The sequence below is a fragment of the Paramisgurnus dabryanus genome, chromosome 4 (genome assembly GCF_030506205.2).
Source record: "Paramisgurnus dabryanus chromosome 4, PD_genome_1.1, whole genome shotgun sequence".
Lineage (NCBI taxonomy): Eukaryota > Metazoa > Chordata > Actinopteri > Cypriniformes > Cobitidae > Paramisgurnus > Paramisgurnus dabryanus.
Genome location: NC_133340.1, coordinates 45420502 through 45447381, shown reverse-complemented (window position 1 = coordinate 45447381; position 26880 = coordinate 45420502). Strand labels below are relative to the sequence as shown.

General features: G+C 40.0%; 1 protein-coding gene across 1 annotated transcript in view; it reads right to left on the bottom strand.

Moving 5' to 3' along the window:
* Positions 1-19667: 19667 nt before the first annotated feature.
* mtap (methylthioadenosine phosphorylase) overlaps positions 19668-26880 on the bottom strand; it is a 34295-nt gene continuing 27082 nt past the window's right edge. Inside the window, exons 5-8 of the mRNA XM_065254813.2 lie at positions 25884-25986; positions 24938-25177; positions 20522-20644; positions 19668-20117 (exon numbers count right to left, since the gene is read on the bottom strand). Coding sequence (XP_065110885.1) covers positions 20079-20117; positions 20522-20644; positions 24938-25177; positions 25884-25986 — 505 coding nt within the window. The 3' untranslated portion in view covers positions 19668-20078. The remainder of the gene's footprint in view (positions 20118-20521; positions 20645-24937; positions 25178-25883; positions 25987-26880) is intronic.

Below are 26880 nucleotides of genomic sequence, written 5' to 3'. Positions count from 1 at the left end.
CACTACTGTGGGAATGAAGCACTCCCACAGTAGGAGAGAGTGAATCGGCGCTACACAATAATCCAGTACAGATCCGAAGGGAGAGAGAGAGCCACCCACGCACTCCGTCGAGAACACCAGCACAGTCACCACACGCAACAGAGGGATGATACACGCCGCCCTGAAGGTGGATGACAGGCGGAGATGGAAGATGGAAAATCCAAGTTCTCAGACGGGTAATCCACTGTGAAATCCTGATGTAGAAGAGCCACCCGGAAACCACTGGTCACCGCCTAAAAACTAAAGTTTATTTATGAGGTTTTATTTCCTAATATAGAAAAGAAATCAAACACCTCAAAATTTTGACCTGGCAGAACAAACACAGATTAAACATAGTCATAGTCTTTGACTAAAATTAATTTAGTTTTAGTCATATTTTTTGTCATCTGAATTGATTTAGTTTTAGTCTAATTTTATTCAACTTAATTCCATGAGATTTTAGTCTAGAAATCTACATTAAATTTAATTTAAACCCATTTAATTTTAGTCTAGTGTCATTGTGTACTTGTGTCATTGTGTGAATGTGCCATGCTGAAAAATATATAGCCTAACTTTGTGATTATAAATATATGGTAACACTTTACAATAAGGTTCATTAGTTAACATTAGTTAGCTACATTAGTTAACATTAACTAAAAATGAACTGCACTTATACAGCATTTATTCATCTTTGTTAATGTTAATTTCAACAATTACTAATACTTTATTAAAATCTTGTTAACATTAGTTAATGCACTCTGAGTCTGAACTAACATGACCAAACAATTAACGCTTAAATTTTTATTAACTAACATTAACAAAGATGAATAAATAATGTAACAAATGTATTGCTCATGGTTTGTTCAAGTTGGTTAATACTTTAACTACTGTTAACTAATGAACCTTATTGTAAAGTGTTACCAAATATTCCTTTATAGGCCTATCCTAAAAAAGATATAATTTTTTATATTTAAAAATTCCAGTAAACTAAAATTACACTAACAGAAATATGATAATGCATATTAAAAACGTGAAGTTGTTCATTTGAAATATTAATTGTAAACACATGTAGTACGTAACACCACTATCTCACATTAAGTGCACTACATTTCTTCCGTCATGCATCCCTCTTTACAGTAAATACATTACAGCATACTTGATTAAATGTGAGGACAGTGAAATTGTACACTTATTATCAATCTTATAATGTACTTAAGTTACTCGGGCAATCAGTACAGGACACTTTCGTCTCGTTTTTATTTGACGAATAAACAATGTAGCGAGTAACGTTAAGTGTCATTTCAAATGTAGTGGAGTAAAGAGTACAAATACCCAATCAAAAATGTAATTGAGTAGAGAGTAAAAGTTGCCTATATTTTTGATACTCAGTACAAGTACAAAGTAGCCAAAAAAATACTTAAGTACAGTAACGAAGTAAATTTACTCAAGTACTTTACACCTCTGTTATTTACAGTTTACAGTAAGGAGTATTACTCCAGTCAACTTTTTAGCGGGGCAGACTCTGTGTCATGTCATAGGCTGTATGATTTACTGTTGTTGGAATATTTACACTTAAATGACAACACATGCAATTTTGTATTGTGCCATGTTGTTTGATGGCCATTATCTCATTAAATAACAATCTCTCAAACGAGTTCTTTAGTAAAATCACTACCTGTTGAATCTGTCGTAGCCTATGATGCTTTCACGTCATGCATTTTGCTGCCAAGGAATTACATATTATTGTTCGGATCTACGTTCACACAACGTAAATAACGTAAAAACTAATTCCGTTACTAATTCAGTTTATATTGAGTTCTGTGTTTTCAAGTGGATTAATAATTTGGTCAGGCACTGCCCATAGACTGTATAAAACAGGCACAGCCCCACCTGCCCATATACTGTAGACAAGCTACTGTTGGTTATTTATAAGTTGTTTTATAATTTTCCGCTTGAAACATTATGCTGCCTGCATGGCATCAAGGTAACTTGGCTTAGCTAGCGTGCACACCAAAGCTTTTAAACGCCTGGAGGACGTCGAATGCCAGCTGTTTTTTCAGCCAAGTGCTTTGGTTGCTGTGATGCTTGAGCTGTGAGCCGGTTGGTTGTTGTGATATTTGTCCCGCCCCTCGACCACTGTGATTGGACGGCCGTGTGAGAACGTACATTGACAAGCTGAGCTTTTCACCCAAAGTTGAATATTTTTAGACCACACCCCGGACAGCTGCTGACTGTTTTGAAAAAAGCCACGCGTCCATTGGGAAAAAAACATACGCCGGCCACGGGCATCTAGGTCATCTAATTGCTTCATATCAGTTTTTATTTTTGCATAAAGACATAAAGTAATATCAAACTACATTTAATTTGTTGTGTTTCTTTTCTTTAAAATTGTATATCTCCTACAATCAGTCACATAGGAAGAAGTAAACTACATTTACATACTGTGAATCGTTTTTTAAAATCAAGAATAGTTTTTGAATCGAAAATCGATTTTGAATCGAATCTTGAGCCTAAGAATCGGAATCGGATCGAATCGTGAAATTTTCTGAATCGTGCACCCCTAATAAAAGCCATGGATGAAGAAATCCAGTCTCTAAACGAAAACAAAACATTTACCCCGACGACACTGCCCATCGGCAAGAAAACAGTGGGGGATAGATGGGTCTACTCTATAAAGAATGATGTAGATGGAAAAGACAAGTACAAAGTCAGGTTTGTGGACAAAGGTTACAACCAGAGAATGGGAATAGACTATGGAGAGACATTTTCGCCAACTGCGGACTTGACAAGTGTAAGAGTCGTGCAACAAAAAGCTGCACAAGAAAATTTACTCCTGTGTCACCAACCGGGGCGGGCCACTAATGCCCCTCCGGATGGTCCACCTCGAGGAGGTCCCCAAAAGCACCCTAATGACCAAGCACGAGAACAAGTAAATGCAGTTAAAACAAACTTTATTTAAATTAGTTAAAATGAACTGGGACGGGGAAAAGGGGATTTAAAAATAACTCCGACGTGTTCTTTTAGTAGTTGGCACGAGTCCCCACACCACGGTCCGAATGCTTTGCAACCAGTTGGCTCGCCCACCGGCTTCGTTCTCCACGGTGGGGCCACTATAGGACGACACACTCCACAAAGCAGTTTATGATCCGTTCATCAATGTCTCAATGAATGTAAATAGGTGCTTGTACTCACAGTCTGATACCATATATCTGCTTTCCGCTGTATCTGTCCGTCCTCTCCTCGCGGCTCTCCAAGGCCGCTTAACTCTAGGAAATCTCTGTCAACAATCGTGTAACACGATGGCCTTCCATAGGCATATGCACACACTCACTTGTAAACGGTGCCTCTTTACTACAATTCGTCCACTGTCCAGCCTGATTCAATAACTCGTCTCTCTGCTTTTTCTTCACAGATTCTCACTTCGGTTCCTGATTCTCCGCTTTGCCACATCAAACACCGCTCTGCCACCACACCCGCTCTGACATCCACCAGAAACAAAGGATCAAACAAAATGAACCACGCCTTGTATTTGCCATGCTCTATTTATACTTCCTGCTTCCCGTGAACTGTCCAGTCAGCGTTCGCCACCTCATCCTGTACACCTGCCGCGTGTTTCTACTGATCTCGTTGCCAGTGGTTACCCGGAAGTGCCAGTGTTTGCACAAAACGGCCCGGGCAGAACTTTTCTTCTCCACACTTTGGTTCCGCCCTTACAGTCACTGGTGACATCCTCCGCCGCCAAATCGTTCTAGTCCCTAGAACGCTCCGCCCCTGTCCACTCTCCATACCTCACAGGGGGGCGCCCTCGGGTCTCTCGCTGGGATCGACGGGGTGGAGAGACGGGGTCGATGCGGGCTAGTGCGTCTCTCCTTTCCCTTGGGACCACGGCCCATCCACTCACCCATGGTGTTGTAGGTATGGGCTGTCTCGGGACCTGCTGCTTCGGTCGCGGGTAGTTTGGACAAGGCCGTATCATATTCCTGTGGACTGTGCGCTCCGGCCCTGCCTTTCCCTCAGGCCGGATGGTATACACGGGCTGGCCCAGCCGCTGCTGTCTCAGCACCACATAAGGGATAGCCTCCCATCGGTCACTCAGTTTCCCCTTCCCGGGTCGACGGTTGTCCCGCACCAGCACTCGCTCCCCGGGGAGCAAAGGTGCTTTCCGGGCCGTACGGTCATACAACCGCTTGCTCTTGTCTGCAGCCACCTGTATGTGCCGTGTTACCTGCTCGTAAGCGAAGCATAGCCGTCGATGGTGCCGATCCACCCACTCGGATACCGTCACCTCCTCTTCTCTCCCCGGTGCCCCCATCATCAGGTCCACAGGTAGCCTCACGTGTCTGCCAAACATAAGGAATGTCGGGGCATACCCCGTGGTGCTATGCACACTATTATTATAAGCTTGGGTCAAAGCCGGCAAAGCACTCACCCAGTCCCCTTGTCGCTCCTGATCCAACGTTCCCAACAGGCTCAGCAGGGTTTGGTTGAACCTTTCACACACCTCGTTTCCTTGCGGGTGGTACGATATTGTATGGGTTTTGGTGCAACCGTACAGTTGGCAGAGCTCTCTCACAATTTTTGACTCGAAGTTGGGCCCTTGGTCGGAATTCCGGGCACCCGAACGGCTGAAACACCGTCCTCCACAGCGCTGCCGCGGTGGTACTGGCGGTCTGGTCCAGAGTAGGGATCGCCCAGGCATACTTCGTAAACAGGTCCGTAACGACCAAGATGTTCTGATACTGGTCGGCGGGCCTTCCCAGGGTCAAGAAGTCCATGGCCACCATATGCAGGGGAGCTCAGGCCTAAATCGGGACAAGGGGCGCCTTCGGCTCTCTCCTCGCTTAAAACAGCATACAACGGGGGCAAGCATGAATGAACTCACTCACCAATGTCTCTAGTCCAGGCCAGTAGAAGTGTCGACAAAGCAGGGACACGGTCCTCCGATGCCCTGACCGATCGTGGTACGCCATGAGCAGCGCCCGTACCTGCCCTTCGGGTACGACGACCTGGCAGACTTCTTCTCCCGAGCCTTGATCTTGTATAATTCTGCACAGCACCCCATCGCGCAGCTGTAGTCTTTCCCACTATCCTAACAGCTTCTGTACCACTGCATCCTGGGCTTGCCTTTCCGCCGGCGATGGTCCTTGACCCTGTTCCAACCAGCGGCCTACGGCCTTCACCCGTTCGTCCTCCTGCTGGCGTTCCCTCCAGCGGACTGGGTCCCATCCCCAGCTCGATGGCGCCCCATCCGGCTGACGCCCGGGCGCTTCTATGACGCCCACCAGGTACCTGTCGTCCTGCTCCGGGGCCGCCTCTGGTGCCGCCCGCCTTGGGACTCGTTCCTCCGTTAACCAAGACAGGACATCTGCGTTCACATGCTCCCTCCCAGGCCAATACTGCAGCTGATAGTCAAAATTGGCTAGCTTGGCTACCCACTGCTGTTCTACTGCTCCCAATTTCGCCATCTGCAAGTGAACCAGAGGATTATTATCAGTTATTACTTGTACCTTAGCTCCCCACAGGTAATCTTTAAAGTGCCCGTATTATGAAAAACTCACTTTTTCTGGGTTTTGGGGTGATCATTTGTGTCTCTGATGCTCCCACACGCATACAAACTTGGAAAAAAATCCATCCATGATGTTTTGAGTGAGATACAGGTTTCTGAATGTCCTCTGCCTTGAGTCTCAGATTGCGCTAGTTAAAACTCAGCTCCGTTGTGACGTAACAAACCGTTTCGTCACATTCAGTTTGAATTTTCCTGCCCACCACCCCACTCGCAGGTCTCCACCCACCAGGTAGCTAGAGAGCATAGAGCAGTCACTTGAATGAGACCCTTTGTGCTGTTATCATCTCTCACGGAAATAACAGCGCTATTTGGATATTATGGATTATACTCCCACCTACTTTTAAAAACAAAGTTTTAACGCGTGGTTATTGGAACCCGGAGTAATCTTATATACACTGTGTTACGACGCAAACAGTCCTCAGATTGTAGGCGATAAGACCTTCATGCGAAATCTGATGTAAACAGCAGACTATGTATCTATATTTCACGGATTAAACATTTATAAGCATTTGTGGACAAAAATGGTAATTGGATGCATTTTATTGGACTTTCATGGATCATTCACACATCTGAAACAGACTGGATTTGATTCGCGATCGCGTTGTTTCATCACAAAAGGTAAGAAGTCACGTTATATTTTGCATGTTGTCATCTTCTGTCACAAAATACTACATTTATGATGCTAGAGCTAAAAGCTTTTTGCCAAACTAACCGAGACCGTACGCCCCGGCTTTTCTGACGAGGCGAGCCTCTAATAACTTTACGGTCCGCATAGATATATACACGGTCCGGACCTCCCGCTAGCTTCTAGCAATTAGCACGTGGTCCACAAGCAGTAAACGTCCCCCGCCGGGTCTTAATTTCTGTAATTTGCGAAAATAATGCGTTTGAAAATGTTTATAACGGGAATATGTTAGTATTGTCCAGGGAAAACGATTGTATTGTTCAGACTGCTACATCACAATTTACGCTGGAATCTTTGTGTGTCATGATGAGTTTGACACACCGAGACCGGGCCTTACCGCCCCGGCTTTTCTGACGAGGCTAACCCCCGAGCCTCTTATAACTTTACGGTCCGGACCTCCCGCTAGCTTCTAGCAATTAGCACGCGGTCCACAAGCAGTATACATCCCCCGCCGGGTCTTATTTTCTGTAATTTGTGAAAATAATGCGCTTGAAAATGTTTTATAATGGGAATATGTTAGCATTGTCCAGGGAAAACGAGTTTATTGTTGTGACTGCTAACGTAACATCACAATTTACTCTGGAATCATTGTGTGTCATGAGTTTCTTCTCCTGTAGTGTACTTATTAGTGATACTTTTCTGCATGATTTGTCTGTTGGCAACATAAACCGTTAATAATAATAATATATAAAATAATAACACAGTATGGTCTGTACTGCTCACGATACCACTGAGCACGCGCACGGGCACATGACGTTAGTAGTGGGGCGTGATCAAAGGAGCAGCAGCTCATAAATATGTAAGACTAGCTCAAAACGGCACAATCTGAACTGCCCTGAAACAGAGGCTACTAGAGATGGGTAACAATCTTTTCCTACAAGCTATTTCGAGCAAACAACTTTTGAAACATGCTTTATGGAACTCATACACCTATATAACTTGTGGAAAAGCAGTCATAAGATGGGCACTTTAAACTTCTCACTCAAGGCCCACTTTAAGGCCAACAGCTCCAGCTTGAATGAGCTGTAGTTTGCATCGTTTCTTTCCGCCGGGTGGAGGCTCCTACTAGCATAGGCGATCACTCACTCAGCTCCCTCCTGGCGCTGGGCCAACACAGCTCCCAATCCCAGATTGCTGGCGTCTGTGTACAAGATGAAAGGCAAATTGAAATCAGCATAAGCCAATATGGGTGCTTGTAATAACTCTTGTTTCAGTTGTTGAAAAGCGACTTCACACTCAGCGCCCACGTGATCGCTGGAGACCCATGACCTCTGGGTTGTCCCGGCCAGCAACTGGTTAAGGGGCTTAGCGATCTTAGAAAATCCTTTGATAAAACGACGGTAGTAGCCCACAAACCCCAAAAAGGATCTAACTTGTCTCACCGTTGTGGGGGCGCTCCACTCCCTTACTGCAGCCACCTTTTCAGGGTCCACCGACACACCAGCGGCACTCACACAGTGGCCTAGGAACTTCACCTTCCGCTGCAGCAGATGGCATTTATCCGGTTGCAACTTGAGGCCATATCTCTCCATTGCTTGAAACACTTCTTCGAGATGTTGTAGGTGGGTGTCAAAGTCTGGGGAGTAGACGATCACGTCGTCTAGATAGACCAAGGTGGACTCCATCAGCCTACCTCCTAAGCACCGTTGCATCAGCTGCTGGAATGTGGCGGGGGCGTTGCAAAGCCCGAAGGGCATCCGGTCCCATTTGAACTATTCAAAAGGGGTGGTGAAGGCGGTCTTTTAGCGATCCACTTCCTCAACACGTACCTGCCAGTATCCACTGGCTAAGTCCAAGGTCGAATACCATGCTGACCGTGTCAAGCTGGCTAAGGAGTCTTCAAATCAGGGCAACGGAAATGCATCCTTCTTCGACACCATATTCAACTTACGGTAGTCCACACAGAACCTCCAGGACCAGCTCTTCTTCTGGACCAACACAATAGGCGCTGCCCAGGGACTGCTACTCTCTCGTACAACCCCACGCTCCAGCATCCCCTGCAACAGCGTACGTACTTCCGAGTACAGTGTGGGTGGAATGGGGCGATACCTTTCTCTGCTGGGCCCGGCCTCACCAGTCGGAATCTGGTGCTTCACCACATCCGTACATCCGTAGTCTTCCTCGTGGGTAGCAAACACATGTTGCCAGCGGGTCAGGAGTTGTTCAAGCCTCCGTGTCTGGGCCTCCTGCAACCCCTCACCCTTCAAGGAGGCACTTCGGAGATGGCCAGGCATCCTCTCCCCTGCCTTTCTTGGGGGGACATCGGACTGGGTCAGGGCAACCTCTACCACGGTGGGACAGACCCGTCGAAAGCTGACATCCTGTTCCTCTCGTACCTGGTGGGAGCCAACTGCCGTTACTCGGGGCCAACCGCTGATGGCGGTGTAGCTGGACTGGGTAGGAGCTCTCATTCCTCACCTTTACAGGGACTCCCCCCACTCTCATGCTCCGCAGGCCGAATACTTCACGAGCCAGGCTTTCTGAAAATAGGGTCACTTGTGAGCCAGTATCTATTAAACATGGTATCTTTGTCCCACATACCTTCACCACCACCACCGGACTTCGTCCTATCCATTCATCTCTGGACTCCGTTCTTCGAGATGGGTCTTCACGAAGGGGTCCGACCACATGACCCACTGTGGCCGGGCACCTCAAAAATCCCCCATCGAACCTCTTCGGGGGCCACACTGCCGGCTATAATGCCCGGCCTCACCACAACAATTACAAATGGGCCTACCCTGATCATCCCATTCAAAACGGGGGCGGCTCGGCCGACTTGGCCTCTTTTCTGGATCACGACCGCCATCAGAGTAAGCTCGTTCCCGAGGGACAACCCTGGTCTCTGGCCGAGGCACCCCCAGCCTTAGTTCCTCCAATAGCGTCTTCGAGAACTCTTTCATCTGTTCTTGTACGTCTTTCAGCAGTTCTGTCTTCAGGGCTTGCCTCCACCCAGTCTCTTCAGGAGGGGCCGTTGCGTGGTTGCTAACCGCTGCACACACTGGGGGCTCCTTCACTTCCTCCTGATCGCGTTCTAGCACTCTTTCTTCAGGTCTTCGAACGATAGCTCCGGGTCTCTACAAAATTGGACCTGCAGGCTCTGCCGTACGAGGCCTTCCCGTAGCCCCAGCAGAAACTGGTCTCTCAAGAGGGTCTCTCCGTCTTCTAGGCCATGATCTGGGCATTTCTGTAGCCTGGTCAGTTGTTCTCGAAGTCGTAAGGCGTACGCTCTGATTGTTTGACGGGGCCCCTGCTTGCATCCAAAGAATTGGGCCCTAAGGACGGCTACAGGTGTGGTATCTCCGTATTGTTTCGGACAAGAAGTTGAAAACAGACTGGGCGGTGGCTCGCACCGCTTCTGGGGCGGCCTGGACTTCCCTCCATGCCTCTCCTTCCAGGGAGTTTAACACGAACTGTAGTTGCTGTGCTGCAGTCAACCCCTGGATACTGCAGGTACCCAGGTACTCTATCTGGGCCTTCCATTCGGACAATCTTACCTCAGATTCTGCGCCACCATACTTCTGGATCCAGGGGCTCCCCATAAAAACTGGCATTACTCGGGGTGGGGCCTCAAGGGGGCTTGTTGTCGGCCATTGGGGAACTTTGGTTGCTCCACTCGAGATGGACGCCCTGCCGACTACGCCAAAATCTGTCACCAACCGGGGCGGGCCACTAATGCCCCTCCGGACGTCCACCTCGAGGAGGTCCCCAAAAGCACCCCAATGACCAAGCACGAGAACAAGTAAGTGCAGTTAAAACAAACTTTATTTAAATTAGTTAAAATGAACTGGGACGGGGAAAGGGGGATTTAAAAATAACTCCGACGTGTTCTTTTATTTCTGCAGGGGAGGAGAGGGCCAAGGGGAGAAAGGACGGAGCTCCTTCGTCCTGGGGTAAGTAATGCAACTTCCTGAGGATTCTAATCCTTATTTCTCCTTCTACCTTTTTAGTTGAACGCGTGGCGCCCTCATCTGATTCCTGGAGGCAGAAAGGAACACAATTACTGGATGTAGGGATGTGAGACAACTGAAAAAGTTGAAACAGCGCCATCTGCCGTTTTGGATTGCATGGTCCCATTTGTGAGAAAATCATGGTCACATTTGTGAGAAAATCATGGTCACATTTACAAAACACAGTACATATTTGTAACACCTCTGCATTTTCTCTCAAATTGCCTTTATTATTGTAAAGGGTTTTCTGTTTGTTTGCGAGTCAAGTTTTCCCTTTGCAAAGCAGATTGAGTTTGTTTGCAAAATGCTGGATTTGTTTGTAAAATTTTGGCACAAAATTCGCTCCATAGTAAAGGTGATCATAATTACATGGGTTGATGATTTAATCATTGCTGCAAGCAATCATGAGAGACTGAAAGAAGTGAAAGAGATTCTTGCTGAAATGTTTAAAATGAACGACTTGGGTAAATTGAAACATTTTCTGGGTATTACTTTAATCTGTCAGATGGGTATATAAAAATGACACAGGAAAAATACACTAACAAGATACTACAGCGTTTTAATATGCAAGATTGTACAACCCAAAATCAGAAAAAGTTGGGACACTGTAGAAATTGTGAGTTAAAAAGGAATGGAATAATTTACAAATCTCATAAACTCATATTTTATTCACAGTAGAATATAGATAACATATCAAATGTTGAAAGTAAGAAATTTTGAAATGTCATGCCAAATATTGGCTCATTTTGGATTTCATGAGAGCTACACCATGTGAACAGAAATGAGAGTATACTGAAAAGGCTGTAAAGATGAAAGATGTAAAAATTTACAGAGAAGCTGTGGGAAGTCTTATATACCTGACTGTTTGTACCAGACCAGATTTGAGTTTTGTTGTGAGCAGATTATCACAGTATTTTGCTGAACCTACAGAAGAACAATGGGTCACTGTGAAGCATGTGCTTTGATATCTCAAAAGTACAGCAGAAAAAGGGTTAAGTTTTAGGACAAATGACTCTGAGAAATTAGGCATACAAGCCTACAGCGATGCTGACTGGGCAGCTGATGCCAGTAACAGACGCAGTACTACTGGATGCTGTGTGAGTTTAAGCCAAAACAGCTCTCTAGTATCGTGGAAGACTAGAAAGCAGCCAACGGTGGCTCTTTCCACATGCGAAGCAGAATACATGGCACTTGCTTCAACCATACAAGAGTGTTTATACCTGGAACATTTACTGAAAGGTATAGAGAACTACAAGTATGCACAAACTGTGGTACATGAAGACAATTGCTCTTGCCAAAAATCCTGTAAACAGAAGGAGATGTAAACACATAGACATAAAGTATCACTTTATCAAGTCTATTGTAAATGAAGGAAGGGTAACTTTAATGTATTGTTCTACTGATAACATGATTGCTGATGTGATGACCAAACCTGTAACTAAATTCAAATTAAGTAGGTTTGCAAATGTTCTGTTTGGAGAATAATATGTGTTTGACAAAGGGTCTAGATGTATTTATATCTTCTATTTTTGTTACATAACAACCTGAGTAAAAGTGGGGGTGTTAGAATATGTTCATAAGGTCCTCAGTTGTTTTGTGTTATGCATATGAGTAATCACTAGAGGGCACCAAAGTGTAAGCTATGTAAAACGCGTTTGCGTTAATGTTTGTCCTCTGTGAGTTACCGTAGTTCTTCTCAGTGTTCATCTCTGTGTGATGAGCTGCTTTGACCGTGAGAATGATGTGTCGGCAGCCAGTAAATAAATATGCCTAAGACGGCTAAAGATGATTAATCTCCATCCATCATTTATCTTCCGAATGCATCGCTAGCTGCAACAGAAGTATTGCACAACTCAACACATTATCTAAGTATGTTACCTTACTTTGATGCAGATTTGGAAGTCTAGCCAGGCAAGACTAGGAAATCTAAAAGACAGAAGAGACTACAGAAATTTCATTTCTCAGCAGCTCATTGTGATGATCTGGCTGTAGAACAGGACATGGCCCCATCAGAAATCCCTCAGGAGACTGGGTTGTTGTAGCAGGAGGGGTTAGTGATTGACCCCTTATATAGGCAGGTTTAGGAAGAAGTCAAAGATAAAAACCAGATAGCAGGTATTTCAGGGAATCTAATGTGTATTAAAGATGGTGTGCATTATTAAGGGAAGGGCTTAGATCAGAAGTGGGGAACCCTGGGTCCTGGAGGGCAACTGTCCTGCAGAGTTTAGTTTCAACCCTAACCAAACACACCTGAATTTCATTTCCAAGTAATCCTATAGACTTGAAATAGATATTTCAGGTGTGTTTAATTAGGGTTGGAACTAAACACTGCAGGACAATGGTCCTTCAGGACCAGGGTTCCCCACCCCTGGCTTAGATGCTCCCAGGAGGCAAAGGAAATTGTGCTCGAGTTGGGCCATTCGATTCCCTGGGCTGGCCACTTAGGCAGGCAGAAGAAATTAGCTTGTGCGAGTTCTCATTGTTTTGGCCAAAAATAAATAAATGTGTGTCAGAACAAAAGGTACAACCTGTCCTTAATGTCAGAAGTCTGCCAGTAGAGGTCCTCCTTGAGCCCCATTAGAGTCACTCCCAGTGATTGGTGTGCCCTTTGAACAGTTAGGGGGTGGATGTGGTAGGGCCATTAGATCGAAGTAAAGTTGATTTTTTTTTTGCAAGGCCGTTCACATTTCTAATTAAATGTGACCTTTTGTGATCTCCTGTGTGAACGTGAAATGACCCAGAAGTGACCCGCATGCGCAGAAGAGTACTCAACGGTCAACGACGTCACTCGTTGTTTGCGGAAGTAGCTAACGTTAAACATGTATGTCAACAACAGTATAGTCAACTGCGGAGCTATTTTTGCAATATTAAAGTTATTTTCCCAACGGAGCCAGCACAATTACAATCTTCTCATTTTAAGAAGACAATTAGAAAGAAGGAGGAGAGCAAGGTTTTTGGGCATGGCGGTTTGTGGAGCAGAGTTAGCAACGTCGGTACAGAGAAACGTGTGGGTACAGAGTCGCAGCCAGGAGTGGTGGGATACTGATGTGAGTTGCTTCACTAATACAGAATTCATCAATAACTTTCGAATGACCAGATCCACCTTTGATTATATTTGTGAGCACCTTCGATTAACTCTGTCACGGGAAGAGACATGTGTGCCTCCTTGTATTTGGCTCGGAGGCTTTTTATTTTTCACTGGCATTGTAGCCAGGATCGTCTGTAACCACACTCGGCCATTTCGATGGAAATGTTTTCGTAAACCGCATGGTTCCGATAAGAGCCCTCGAGTTTTGCCTGAATAGAGCGGTCACCCCAAATATTCATTAAGTCTGTGATCTTGCTTCCCTTTCATTGACTGGTCTCAGCAGCATCGTCCGCCATGGTTGTTGTTTATCTTCTCATTCCCGCCTACTTCAACGCAGAATTATGACGTTTGTAGGTCAAGGTCAAGGTTTTTTTTTTATATAGCACCTTTACACAACACAAAGGTTGACCAAAGTGCTTCACAAGCAAAATAACAATACAAAAAATTTGACAAGCAATTAAAATAAGGTAAAAACAGAACAAATCACAATCATGTATACATCATAACACCACAGCTTATAGCATTTTAAAATTACCTACAATATAAAAACCCATCTATGAGTAGGGCTGAGAAAAAAAGGTAAATTTTAATTGATGCTTTGAAAGCATTTAATGTGGGAGTGGCTCTAATTGTGAGTGGAAGTGCGTTCCAAAGTTTTGGGGAATAGACTGAGAAAGATCTATCTCCTTTTGTTTTCAGGCGCAATTTCTGAACATTTAAAAGTAACTGAAATGAAGATCGAAGTGATCTCTGAGGCGAATAAAAACATAAAAGTTCCGATATATAAATAGGGGCGAGTCCATGTAGAGCATTGAACACATAAATAAGAACTTTAAAGTCAATTCTTTGTTTCACAGGAAGGCAATGAAGAGAGGCCTGAATTTGTGAAACGTGTTCTCTCTTTTTAGTTCCCATCAAAAAGCGAGCAGCAGCGTTTTGGACAATCTGTAGACGTGACAGAGATGACTGACTAATTCCAGCATTACAATAGTCAAGCCTTGAGGATATAAAGGCGTGAATGACAATCTCCAAATCCTTAAAGCAAAGTATTTTCTTTAATTTTTTGAGCTGTTTTAGCTGGTTAAAACTAGCTCTGACCACAGAGTTTATTTGTTTGTCAAACTTCATATCAGAATCAAAAATGACCCCTAGATTTTTAACATATATGATGTTTTGACTGGAGATGACTCAAAGTTTTGCTGTGATTTTCAATCTGTAGCTTAGAGCCAAACAAGATAACCTCTGTTTGTAGCATATTAATGACGTACAGGTCAGATACATGTGGCCTGGCCATTCAGATGGAGGTCGTATTTCAAAAGATTGGATACGTATCGGATTCAGGACCACATACCCAATTCAGGACCACATACCCAAGTGGCCTGGGTCACATTTGAAAAGATCAGATCTGTGTCATTCAGACTGTCATGAAAAGATCAGATACAGGTCGCACAGGGGCAAAAAAAAAATCGTAATTTGGTTGTTTCAGCCTGCAGTGTGAACGTAGCCTTAGATTACTCTGCTAAGTTTGGACATACAGATATGATTTATACATAATTTTTAAAATGTTAAAGTATCAAGTTTTTTTCTGTCCACTCCCAATAGAAAGGAACGCAAGCTCTCACCTAGTGGTATACACAGAGGAAATAGTGAATTTAAAGTAAATTTGTTCTGAATGGCTTTGAATGTGACAGATTCTTTACCAAAACAACTATGTTACAATATCCACTTTAATTCAGGGAGCAAAGGTTGCTTTGAAGTTTAGTAATCAGTAATAAATCTGTATTAAATGCTCCCACTAATTATTCTAAATTTTTGTGTGTCATATTATCATCATTCATATATGCAAGCAAAAAGTTTACTAATAGAGCACCACATTAATGTATTAACATTTAAATGCACAAAGTGACTGAATATGTTCAGAATATTAGTATATTCTTAATTTTGCATTAATGATATTCATATATAAAATGTTTGTGTGTGTGTACCTGGTAATTATCACGTTTTGGGGACCAAATGTCCCTACAAAGATAGGATTACCAGTAAATTTGTGACCTTGTGGGGACATTTTGAGGTCCCCATGAGCAAACAAGCTTATAAATCAAACAGAATGATGTTTATTGAAAATCTAAGGTAGCAGACATTTTTCTGTGATGGTTGGGGTTAGGAATAGAATATACAGTTTGTACAGTATAAAAACCATTATGTCTATGGAATGCCCCCACAAAACATGGAAACCTGTGTGTGTGTGTGTGGGGGGGGGTGTACCTGGTAATTATCACGTTGTGGGGACCAATTGTCCCGTCAAAGACAGGAATACCAGTATTTTTGTGACCTTGTGGGGACATTTTGATGTCCCCATGAGGAAACAAGCTTATAAATCAAACAAAATGATGTTTCTCGAAAATGTGAAGTAGCAGAAGGGTTTCTGTGATGGTTGGGGTTAAGGAATGGGTAGGTAAGGGGAATAGAATATACAGTTTGTACAAAATAAAATGCATTACGTCTGTGGAATGTCCCCAAAAAGTTAGATAAATACATTCTAAAATGTATTTAGCGTGGGAAACCTTTTTTGACACTGTAAAATATAAGAGTTATCCTCACCTCAACAGTTTTTATTATAAGGGAAAAACAAAATCCAATCACACATAGTCCTGTGTGAAAAAGTGCTAGATATTTTTGGTCAAAGTATTGTCATTTAGTTACTGACGTCCTCTGGTGGCTGGCCACACAAATAGCCTACTACTGTATGACCGAGCAATTTCATTTTTACTTCAAACAGATTTTAATTGTTACTGCAACAAAACGAAAAGAAAACTGCGCATGCATGTGTAATATATAACTTTTATATGTAGGGGTTTACAGGAAATGTCTGCTTGCTCCAGTCTGTCAAATCATTGAACAGTCAGAACTCGATACATGTTTTTCTATATTCTTCATTGACAGTAGTGAATTACATGTTTCATGACTACTCAATGCTGATATCCAGATCATTCCAAAAGGCACACAAAACCATTAGCTAAATCTGGTTTAAATAAAGTTTAAGTGTCTACACGGTAGTTGAACAGAACCAACGTCCAAAAAAACCTTAACGGCCTGACTTGCAATTACCTTCGGAGACAACGACAAAGAAATCCAAGTTATTATTCTTTTGTAGATTTTTTAACAGTATCTCTTCTTACGTCTATAATCTAGACTTCCTGGATCATCCGTGTGTGACTGCGCATGCGCTCCACACAGCTGCTGCGACGTTTATAACAGAGGCAAGTCCGAACAAATATCTGTCTTGGACTGCCTACGTCTAATAATAATCAAACACAACACTTGCTGAAGCTCCTTCAGTTCCTTCACGAAGTGCAAATGAACATTTCAGATCAGGTAACAGTGGAAATGCAATGTGAACTATTTAAATTTTTGCACTATCATCCGTAATGCTTTTACCTGGTAAAGCGGAATCCTTTAGTACTTTGACAGGGATGATGACGGATCCCGAGGATGAACTGACCAAAGCAGCCGCTACTGGTAACACTGAGGGTGTTCGGTTTCTCCTTTCTAAAGGAGTGGATGTAAACATTGTTAACAGATTTGGAAGAACACCTATACAGGTTGGTCTACGAATTAACCCTCAATAGCTTTCAGATGCATATAAAAGATTTGGAGAATGCAATTTACAATTAGTCCATAAGACTTTTAAAGAAAATGTTGCAAGAAAAGCCAAATTATTTCACAATGGAAACATGAGCTGGTTGTTTTCTTATATTTGGCTTAAATTTGACTAATTTGATTTACCCGTGTTTAATATTTAAGCACATGACAAATAATAATAATAATAATAGTAATAATAGCAATAATAATAATAATATAGTTCGAATAACCATTTTCAATCAGGGCCCTTAACAGACATGCAGCTAGATCTAGTTACCGTATTGATTCGAAAGTCTATAACTTAGTGGTGTTGTGTAAAAGTCATTTAACAGGTTCATTTCCATTATATAAATATTTGCATAAATTATTAAGATAATTTGTAAAATACTAAAGTAAAATTATGACTTTTTTCTCTACAGGTCGAAGTGTTCATCCACACTTATTTTTTTTTAACCACTCGCAATTATGTATAATATTAAATTATAATGATCAACGGATTATTACTAAAATGAAAATTTGTATTTTTATAATGCTGTTGTTATTTTTGATTAAATTGACAATATATTAAAATATAAAGTAGAATGAAACTAAAATTAAGCTGTATTTGTTTCTTTATAAATACTTTTTGGATCCACGATGACAAATGTTTGTATTATACACAGGTGATGATGATGGGTAACACATCTTTGGCGCAACTTTTGCTTGAACATGGAGCCGATCCTAACGTGCATGATCCCGGGACAGGCAGCACACCATTACATGACGCTGCCAGAACTGGATTCATAGACACTGTGAAGCTTTTAATCTGCTTTAGCGCAAATCCCAATGCAACAGACCGCAACAATTTGCGACCTGTGGATGTAGCACGGCAGGCGGGCCACCTTGACGTGGTTGAATTTCTCAGTGGTTTATGCGATCTTCATCGTATTTAAAGCTCTTTACGAGGTTTATTAAATTAGAAATAAGTTATTTAGTTTACTTGTAAATTTTTTTTGTTGGATTTCATAATATAATTCATGCTGCTCTATGTTGGAGACCGAATTGTAAACACTAATCTAGAAATTGATTTATTTATTAAAAGCTGGAAATTGATTAATCGCCCTACAGAGAGATAAAGGGCAAAAACATTCAAATTAACTTTAAAGTAATTTCATTAAGATAAAAAGGCTATGTAAATAATGTGTAAGATACAAAAGTAAAATTATAATTTGGCAAATTTGGATTTGCCCTATCTAACAAAAATGCATGATGTTGTGTCTAAATGCTGTCCAGTTGATTTTGTGATATTGTTCAAAATACAATGATGGATTTTGCTTAACCTCTTAAGACTTGGTGTGTCCACAAAGGACTTCACATTTTTTGTTGTTTGCACCATGATACTTAATTCTATGTACCTGCAACCTGATGTACACAAACGTGGACAATTACCCTGGTTCATGTTCAAAGAAAAATATTTGGTTATTTTATTTGGTTCTTCCTAAACCCAAAATAGCTGGAAGGAATCTGAAAAATAACAAACCGAAGCTCGGGAGGTTAATATTAATTATGTCGGTCAGCGTAATAATCTTGTAAATTAATACATTTTATTAATTTACAAGAATTTTATTTTCGTAATGTCTGTAATTTCTGTGCCTAACTTAGGACCATAAAGTCGCGTTTAGGCTAATGCATTCAGAAATGTCTTAAAAACTACAAAGTTATCATTACATTCGGGAATATTTGAAGAGTTTGGTTCCAAAATGAGTTAACTTCTTTTTAAATTTTTGTCAAAACATGTTTATTATTATTATGTTATGTTTTTATTGTGCTACGTAGCTGTATTTTTTTAAAGTTATGAAGGTTTAAATCTACACAAACCAACTGCAGTTTAAGTTGATATTAATTGGAATGCACTATAAAAAAGAGATAAAAAAATAGTTATTTCGTTTTGGAACCAAAATCATATATATATATATATATATATATATATATATATATATATATATATATATATATATATATCCCCAGGTAAAAGTTACTTCTAAAAGTTACTTCTAACTTTAGTTTTTAGTTATAAGGTACGCCGACTATTTCATTGAAGATACCGAAATATTTAGCGTGCGTTTAATTTTGCAGATAAATTCATTATAGTGCGTGAGTTAAATAATCAACAATACTGTAAATTATGTTTGACTTTTGGTTACTTTAAACTCTGAACCATTTTATACCTTTCGACAAACATCTAGAGAGAGAAAATTCTACTGTACTGCAAAAATTTTTTATTTTGTGACGCTTAATTAGTAAGCATACAAAGTAGGGTAAAGAAGGCAACGTGCATAAATGTTCTGAGCATTTAAAACAGAGGAAAAAGTAAATAATAAAAAATACAATTAGACCAAGAAGACCCTTAAAAGTCTGGTAAAGAAAACCCTTAGAAAAAAAAAGTCAATTTGAAACGCAGAGTTGAAGCTTTAAAGTAGCTTAAAAGAAAACCTTAAATAGCCTAAAGGTAAGGTAACTAAAAACGAAACTGAAAGCTGCAGGAACAGTCGATCTCAAGCAATTTCTTCGGCCTGTTTTTGTTACAGCTGGACTTAAAGTGGAGGAGGGAGTTAAACAGCACTATTATCATAGTGCTCAACAATATCAACACAAATTTAATCGGAGAAAATACGATTTTTATTAACCATTATAAGATAACTGCATTTAGCTTTATATCTGCTCAAAATGCTGTGTACTGTGTACTTTGCAGAATGCAAATTTTAATGGTGTAACAGAATGTTGAAATTACAATCTGATATATTTTTCCATGCTCTCTGAAAATGCATCCACATGCTTATGACAGTTTCATTATACCAGCCAGAGTTTATGCACATATTCAATGACATATTATGTTTGACAAACATCACCTTAAAAAAAATTAACTATGGCTGGTATGAGTGTCACACTACATCGGGGCTTTTCAGCTTCAGTTCCGGAGTTTCCTGCAGTATTTAGATTAAGCCCTAACCAGACTAGATATGTTTGATTTAGGTTAGAACATAACTTGTGCCACTGGCCCTCTAGTACTGAAGCTGAATAGTCCTGCACAACATGATACATGGTTGCAGCCCTGAACACCAGATCTTGATGGCTTCTTGATTGCAATGTGCCTTAATGTTTGGGCAACATTACTGAAGATTGTGACATCAACTATAAAAATAAAAGAAATAACATGACATACAAAATGTCAGTACAGTATGGATGTCAGAGACAAAGATGCATGTTAACAGCATAACTTAATTGTATCATTAAATCAATTTATAACATTTTAAGATAATATCAACCATGAAAGCAGAAACATTAAGGGTCGGTTTCCTGGAAAGGGCCAAGACTAAAATGCTTGTTTAAGCAGTCTTAATTTAAAAACAACTTGCTACCTACATATCTTAACATATATCAGTGCCAATGTTTTGTCGCAGGGTGCACTCCTGTATTGTTTGTTTGTAAAAACTACTTGAATGTCCTAATATAACTAAGGCCTAGTCCAGGATTACTCAAAACCATGTGCAGGAAATCGACCCTAAAAGTTTTAAATGAGTAACTAGAATACTTGCCTTGTGCACATTTATTGTGCTTTCCCAGTCCATTTTGTAGATCTGTGGGATAGCGGTTAGCAGAATGCTACTAGCTTTATTTGCATTCTCTTTCATGGTTTTCAGAACATTGTCCACACACACCTGAAACAAGTTTGAGTCAAATTTAGTGTACAGTGTGCAGGTTTGATTTTTGGTTTACAAAAATATGAATACACACAATGTATAGTTGCAATCGAAATTATCCAACCCCCCAGAGATAGTAATAATTTAAAACTTTTTTAAATTGCATATACAAGTTTATTGGCAAATTAAATGTGATAATTTCCATAATAATTTAATGCTTTTGAATTATAGGATTTTTATAGGATGTAATACAACTATGTCATAATTATTTAGCCTCTATTTAACACTGGTGTTTTTCTTATTTGTATGGTATGGTATGGCATAACATTCTGTTAAAACACAGTAAAGCCTTTGGAAACTATAACAAAACTGAATTAGCTCTGTTACACATACATACAATTAGCCTATATATGTGCTACAGTGGAGTAGCAAATATGGTCAGGTCAAATAAGCTCTCCCAAAAACTACAGAGAACTATTTTTATTACATTAGAAATTCTATGGCTACAGGAAGAGACATAGTTCCTCACAATAGGAGTTTCTAGGGACAGCTGGCTGCATTTTTATAAGTGTATCATTTGTTATACCTGAAAACCTGTAAAGAATGTTGAACAAAATTATAAAAAGCATTGGGGGAATAAATGTTTGATCAGAGAAACTGAGAAACACCCTTAACTTACTGCCAAAAACCTGCAAGATAACCTGATAAAAGTTGGAATAAACATTTAATCCAGGGTTTAAGAAAAACACTCGGATACCCCTGTTGAATTGTTTTCAAAAAATGTAGTTCTCGGAAACAAGCTGATCAAGGGGGTTGAATAATTTTGATCACAACTGTATTTGAGTGGTTTGTTATTTAACACTTAGTTGCAAGTGGTAGTTTAAATGTACATATGCAGTGTTAAGGGCAATGCATTACAAGTAACGCTCATTACGAAATAATATTACTTTTCTGAAGTAATGAGTAAAGTAACGCATTACTTTATAAATTTACACATTCAGATTTGAGTTACTTTTTTAAGTAATGCGAGTTAATTTTCAGTTTAATTCATTCAATTTAAAAATTAAAAGATTTTACCAAATTAAACTAAACATATTAACGTAGAATTACGCACTCTGTGCGCCTGAGCGGGAACAGTTTGAGTCAGAAATGGAGATGGCAGGCCAGAGTTTGACATTGTTGTGATCATAAAAAAACACCTGCAAGGCCTGAAAGAGATCAAGCCTTAGCCAAGTAAGAAAAAGTAACGCAAAAGTAATGCAAAAGTAACGTGAGCATTACTTTTCATGAAAAGTAACTAAGTAATGCAATTTTGGGGAGTAACTTAATATTGTAATGCATTACTTTTAAAAGTAACTTTCCCCAACACTGTACATATGACTAGATAGTGACGTCCATTATGATAAAAATGATGAAATTTCACAAATGCACACCTGACGTACACATTTGTCTGTGACCACCAAGTTAACCCAGATAAGGGTTTTATATTACATTTATAAAAAACTGGATGTAGAAAACTAGTATGTTGTGCTCAAGAAACAACATGAATATTGTCTGTAATTATTATTCTAAAACTAGTAGTTACTGATACCTACTGAATCAAGTAGGTAACCACTTAATACTATTTTTCTTTTTGTTTTTAAATAGCACTTGTTTTCCTTTTAGCAACTTTATATTGATGTGTGTCTGGTCTCTCTGTGATTGAAAGAGCAGGACGAATGACTAATGAGTTGATGTGCATGACTATGTGCATGAGTCAGACAGAAAATGAGAATTAAGGATAGGGCCGGAAGGATGTGGTGAAAGGGGAATTCAAACTGGAGGTCAGCGGCAGGAACTCGGAAGGAGGACTCTGAAGTGCAAAGGGAAGTAAATACTGATACAAACTACCAGCTTAACCGGTCGTCCGGCTATCGGAAACTATAATATTCAGACAAAGTTTATTGACTTTAAAACAATATCCTCAAATATTCGTTCCAAACAAACTAAATATAAAAAACTTTTATGCTTGCAGATTTTGTCTATTACGTTATTTTCCATGAAGTGTCACTTTTAAAACTTTCCTTTACTTATAAAATAAAGGGCTTTTATGTGGCGCATAACAACAAGACAAGCCCTACTTGTAACATAAGTATTTATATAGTAGAAAGGCAGCGTGCCAAGGCTTTATCCCTTTAATTAGGCCCATTTAGTGAAAAATCGAGGTTTTTATGATGATGCTCAACATTCTGGTTATTGCCCAGTATCGACTATGTGATGAGTTCTGTTTAGACTTCCTACTTAGACAATGTAACTGTGGCCTGCAGGGTGACAGGCTGTATCCAAAATGAATTAACCATAAATGTAATAATGTGATTCTATAGACAAATGATTATTCTATTTTAAAACAATACTTCTGTTGTGTAATTATAGACATTTAATAACTTTTAATAATTTTATGAAATGATTTGCCTCAAAAGTGTACTTATGCTTATCCAAAACCATGTATGGTTTGCTAAAAATAATGTAGAAAAACTCACAAGAAATATTTAATAAAAACAAACAAAAAGTAATAATGCATAGCCTGTGTGTCTGTGATTTAGTAATAAATCTGATGTTTGAACAAATTTGAAATTCGCTGCTGTGGTTCTTATTTTGCAAATTAATGGGAGCTGTGTAAGTTCTGTTGAGACATTCAGATGGTAGAGTCAGAGTTTGGCCGGTGGTGGTGGTGTAATGGTTTGGGGGATGTTTTCTTGGGACACTTAAGGCCCCTTAATGCCAATTGGGCATTGTTTAAATGCCACGGCCTACCTGAGCATTGTTTCTGACCATGTTCATCCCTTTATGACCAGCAGGATAATGCACCATGTCACAAAGCTCGAATCATTTCAAAGTTTGTCTTTTTTAACATGACAATGAGTTCACTGTACTAAAATGGTCCCCACAGTCAACTGATCTCAACCCAATAGAGCATCTTTGGGATGTGGTGGAACAGGAGCTTCACGCCCTGGATGTGCATCTCACAAATCTCCATCAACTGCAAGATGCTATACTATCAATATGGGCCAACATTACTTAAGCATCTTGTTTAAAATAATACCACGTATAATTAAGCCAGTTCTGAAGGCGAAAGGGGGTCAAATACAGTATTAGTATGGTGTTCCTGATAATCCTTTAGGTGAGTGTATATAATTGTTCTACAGTCCATACACAGTTTTTAGTTTAATTACATCAGAAGTAACTATAAATACATTTCTGGAAAAAGAAATCCCTGACTTTACTTTTTAAAGAAAAAAGTAATTAAATACAGTAACTAATTACTTAGTAACAAGTTATACCCAACACTGGTCAGTATATGGATCTGTGCTTATCTGGTCTTAATGCGACAGTAATCTAATAAATGTCTGTCTTATGTTAATCAAACAACTGTAGCTTTAAAAAAATCAATTAAATTTAAAGAACACCTATTTCATTGCTAAAAAACAATGTTATTTGTGTATTTGGTATAATACAATGTGTTTGTGTGGTTTATTGTTAAAAAATGTCCCTGATTGGCCAGCTAATCTGTACATTGTGATTGGTCTGAATTAGGGTTGTTACGGAGACAGAATTTTCCCACCGGTTAATCAATGCGTGACAAACCCGGTGATACCGGTATCACCTGGTGGGAGGGGCTTATAAATGCGCATACAGACTTGTGCATTTTACTTTTGAATTAGACACAACTGTTTGCGTACGCTGCGTTAAATCACTTATGATTCCACGTGTAATGCGAGTGCAACAGCTTGTTTAGTTAAGTGCTTGAGCCAGTGGCGGAAATTTGTTAACGGTCTCTTTCTCCATTTAAAGCGCTGCTTGAATAAAGGGTTATTATTATTCTTAATGAAAAACACAACAACAAAACTATCCCGCTTATTAAACATTATATGTGTAAATTATAACAAAAACACACGCAGCTTCTGCAATCGTCTGGTCAGTAAGATTGCCTTGCACACTCTGAAAGTAATGAATTAAATCTGACACCTGCTGCTCTGTGATGTGAAGCGTGTTCAGCTCCACTGAATTCACACATTCAGTTGTGTTTGCTCTCTCTAACAAAACTAAATTATTTAATTACAAGAAAATAAGATTAAATTATTTGAGAGTAGGCACTGAGGTCCACCCCATTTCACCAAGGTCCAAAAATCCAGTTTTAAAATTTCTGGCCTTGTCAATGATACTGTATAACCCAATATAGAAGCTAACCCAAAAACAAGAAAATTATTCAAGTATCATAATATAAAGTTCAATTTTATGCAGTGATATATACGTTGGTTTCTATCTGCTCACCGCCTCTTCATGCTCTTTCCAGCAGTCATAATCAGTTGCCATTGCAATACTAGCATAGCACAGGCCAGCCTCCTTAGCAAGAACCACTTCCGGCACAGTGGTCATGTTGATGACATCAGCACCCCACAGCCTAAACATAAGACTTTCTGCCCGAGAGGAGAAACGTGGACCTTCGATGGTCACCATTGTCCCTCGAGGGTGACACTTCACACCTAGACCCTGGGCAACCTCTAATAGCACCTAAAAGAAGAGTTAAGACATATTTTAAGTTTAATAGGTTATAAAAGGTTTTCATGGTTAAATAAAAAAACATAAATTTTCACATTTCACATTACTGCTGAACCTCTCATTTTTTTAGTCTGTCAATAAAAACTCTGTTGGTGGCAGAGTCCTGCAGGGGTCATGTTAAATAAATCCACACCCGTAGTTATTGACAGACTAAACTAGTTTTACAATAAAGTACCCGACCCAACCTGTTTGACACAGAGAGTAAGCAGATCAATGCTTTTTTTGTAATTGTCTTAAACATGTCAGAAAGAATGATAGCTTTTACAGTAGGAGGCTAAAGTCTTTGAATAGATTATCAGGGCATGATGTGATTGCTACAGAATTAAAAAAAACTGTTAGTTATAAACTATAGAATGGATGAAGCCAAATCTTAATAAATAGAACTTCAGGCAGTGAACAGAGATCGTACAGAGAAAAAGGAAAAATGATAGCTCAAAGCTAAAACAAATCAAAATTTAAGCAGAACAAAAGCGGTTTAGAATTGGAGAGGAAAAAACAATATCTCTTTAACATGGCAATAACACACTGCTAAATCAGTAGTTCTACCAGGCCTTGTCCCATTTCTTTAAACACTAAATAAACTTGAAAATGTGAAAAAATATTATTTAAATATTTATGACAAAAAAATTATAAGGTACTAATAATTAGTGTCACTGACCTCTCTAGTCTTACTGCAGAAGGGTTCAGCCATTGGGATGTGACATACACCTGGGGGGCTGGTGGACTGCCCATCATGAAATGTCTGAACACGTTTTGTTGTTCTTGAATTCAGGATGGTGTGGGAGAGTTCGGCATGTAAATAAATTATAAAGAGAAAAAAAAGAAAAAATATGAAGGCAGGTGTACTGTAGGTAGGTACCAGGGTGATTTAAATAAAAGTGGTATCACAAAGAAGCAGGCATGTCGTTCTAAACAATGTTACATTTTTAAATCATCTGAATGTGCAAAAAGTTCATTCAATGAGACATTGGATTTTGCTAAGAAATGGCAGTTTTCATAACAAAAATTTTCCTTCTAAAGTGAAATTACACACATAATAGTAATCACTACAAGTAATTACAGAGAATTGTTTCTTAACACATCATAAATATTAGAAAATGCATTGCTGAAAACATTACAAAGACTAACTATGTAACATTGAATTGTGGAGTTAAACCATTAAACAGTTTTTTCACATTTCTGTCTTTAGGATTATTTGGGCAGGGCTAAAATGGCAGTAGCGCCTCACTGCAGAACACGACATCCAGGGGGCGTGGTTGGATCCAGATCCAGGGGGCGGAGCTGGATCCAGAGATCTCTTTCCACTGCATTTTGATTGGTCGGCAGTTTTACCAAAATACACGTCATACACGTGTTGCTGCGTTACCATTTCCGCATTAAGTTGTAACTAAATTAAGTTATTCTTTTGACAGAAAAACAAACTTGTCACTACAATAAAAGTAGTGCCTTTAAGGTGAAATGTAAGTTTTTTGCTATAATGTTTTGGAGTAAAACATTTCGGGTAAGCCTACGAGTAATCTTACCACGTGCAATTTAAGACCTATGAATGGATACAGTATAAATATGCATAATTTTTAAAATATATATGGCATGTTATTTAGAAATTAATAAATGGAATGTTTATCTTGTATGGACTTTGAACTTGTTTTAACGCA